Genomic DNA, 1,746 nt, shown 5'->3' with positions numbered 1-1,746 from the left:
AGCGCCCATCGAACGGGTCAAGCTGCTGCTGCAGGTACGTCCCGGGGTCGGAGCCCAACCAGGAAGTGGGGGAGGGGTCGCACACAATGCAGGGGTCCCGGGGAGCGGAGAGACGCCCGAAGCTCAAGCTGCCCGGGGCTAGTGGCCGCAGAGTCGGACCCAAAGGCCAACTCGGGAAGATCCGAAGTTTGGGGCCTCGGAAGGGGTCGGGGGCGGAGGGAGGCGAGGGCAGGCCAGGCGCCGGGTATTTTGTGTGCGGCCGCCAGGCCTGGGACACCGGGATGGAGCCCGAATACCGGCGTGAGAAAGAGGAACCCCCGGACCTTACCGAAGACCTCAAGGTCGCGGCAAGGAGATAGCTGCCTGCGGGAAGGCTCAGCAGGCCGGTCCCACGGCCGCCTAACCGGGGACGCGCGCAAACCTCGCCGGGCCGGAAGCCGACGCCGGGAAGCGCGTGTGCAGCTACGTCCGCCCCCGCGCAGCCACCGCCACCTCCTGGCTGGCCTTCCCGCGCCGCGCCCCTCCTCGGCTCTGGCTCTAGAGGGCGCGCTCGGGCGAACGGGTCACCTCTAGGCGAGGAGTGGGGGCGGAGCCGGGGCGAAACCACGCAGGAGACCTGAGGTGTCGGTCATCAAGGTGACCGCGCCCTGCCGTGGACTCGCCCGCATGCCTTTGAACCTGGGTTTGAGGTAATGACCTTGCTCCAAGAGTGAAAGGTCACAATCAGCTGGAGGATGCCTTGTCCCCACCCAAAGGGGGTGGTGGCTTAATATCTGTAATGGAGAAGATCACCCTTTTCTACCTGGGACAGCTTCAGTGCGTTAGGGAGGGCCTACCTGTCCTCCAGGACTAGACTTTGGGACCTAACCTTACAGGACATTGAAAGACTCTGTTTCCCTTTTAACCCTGGCTAGGCTTGTAACTTTCTCTCCTGGCCCTCTTGCTTGCTTTCAGGTGCAGCATGCCAGCAGGCAAATCACCGCAGATAAGCAGTACAAGGGCATCATCGACTGTGTGGTTCGTATCCCCAAGGAGCAGGGAGTCCTGTCCTTCTGGCGTGGTAACCTGGCCAATGTCATCCGATACTTCCCCACCCAGGCTCTCAACTTTGCCTTCAAAGATAAATACAAGCAGATCTTCCTGGGTGGTGTGGACAAGAGGACCCAGTTCTGGCGCTACTTTGCAGGGAACCTGGCATCGGGCGGTGCCGCGGGGGCCACATCTTTGTGCTTTGTGTACCCTCTTGATTTTGCCCGTACCCGTCTAGCAGCTGATGTGGGCAAAGCCGGCGCCGAACGGGAGTTCAAAGGCCTCGGTGACTGCTTGGTTAAAATCACCAAGTCTGATGGGATTAGGGGCCTGTACCAGGGCTTCAACGTGTCTGTGCAGGGGATTATCATCTACCGGGCTGCCTATTTTGGCATCTATGACACCGCAAAGGGTAAGTGTGCCAGGGAGCTGCGCTCTTATTTTAATTAAGGAAAGAAACCAAGGTCATCCTCTACCCAACCCTGGTGTACGGATGAGGAAGGGGGAGGGCTGTGGGGAACTACAGCCCAGTGGAGCTCCGCTGTTTTTGTGACTGATTCCATTTCCTCTTCCCAGGAATGCTTCCGGATCCCAAGAACACGCACATCTTTGTCAGCTGGATGATTGCACAGTCGGTCACAGCCGTGGCTGGCTTGACTTCCTACCCATTTGACACCGTTCGTCGCCGAATGATGATGCAGTCGGGGCGCAAAGGAA

At 59.9% G+C, this 1,746-nt stretch overlaps 1 protein-coding gene across 1 annotated transcript in view; it reads left to right on the top strand.

Annotated features, from left to right (window-relative positions):
- Positions 1-867: 867 nt before the first annotated feature.
- Positions 868-1,746, top strand: part of SLC25A5 (solute carrier family 25 member 5) — a gene marked incomplete at its 5' end in the record, with an annotated part of 1,593 nt that continues 714 nt past the window's right edge. The window contains 2 exons of the mRNA XM_004710112.2: positions 868-1,441; positions 1,606-1,746. Coding sequence (XP_004710169.2) covers positions 868-1,441; positions 1,606-1,746 — 715 coding nt within the window. The remainder of the gene's footprint in view (positions 1,442-1,605) is intronic.

The sequence above is a fragment of the Echinops telfairi genome, unplaced genomic scaffold (genome assembly GCF_000313985.2).
Source record: "Echinops telfairi isolate 266 unplaced genomic scaffold, ASM31398v2 ScPeMD7_7427;HRSCAF=8465, whole genome shotgun sequence".
NCBI classification, from domain to species: domain Eukaryota; kingdom Metazoa; phylum Chordata; class Mammalia; order Afrosoricida; family Tenrecidae; genus Echinops; species Echinops telfairi.
Note: the sequence above shows the minus strand (reverse complement) of the source record. Positions and strands in the feature narration are given on the sequence as shown.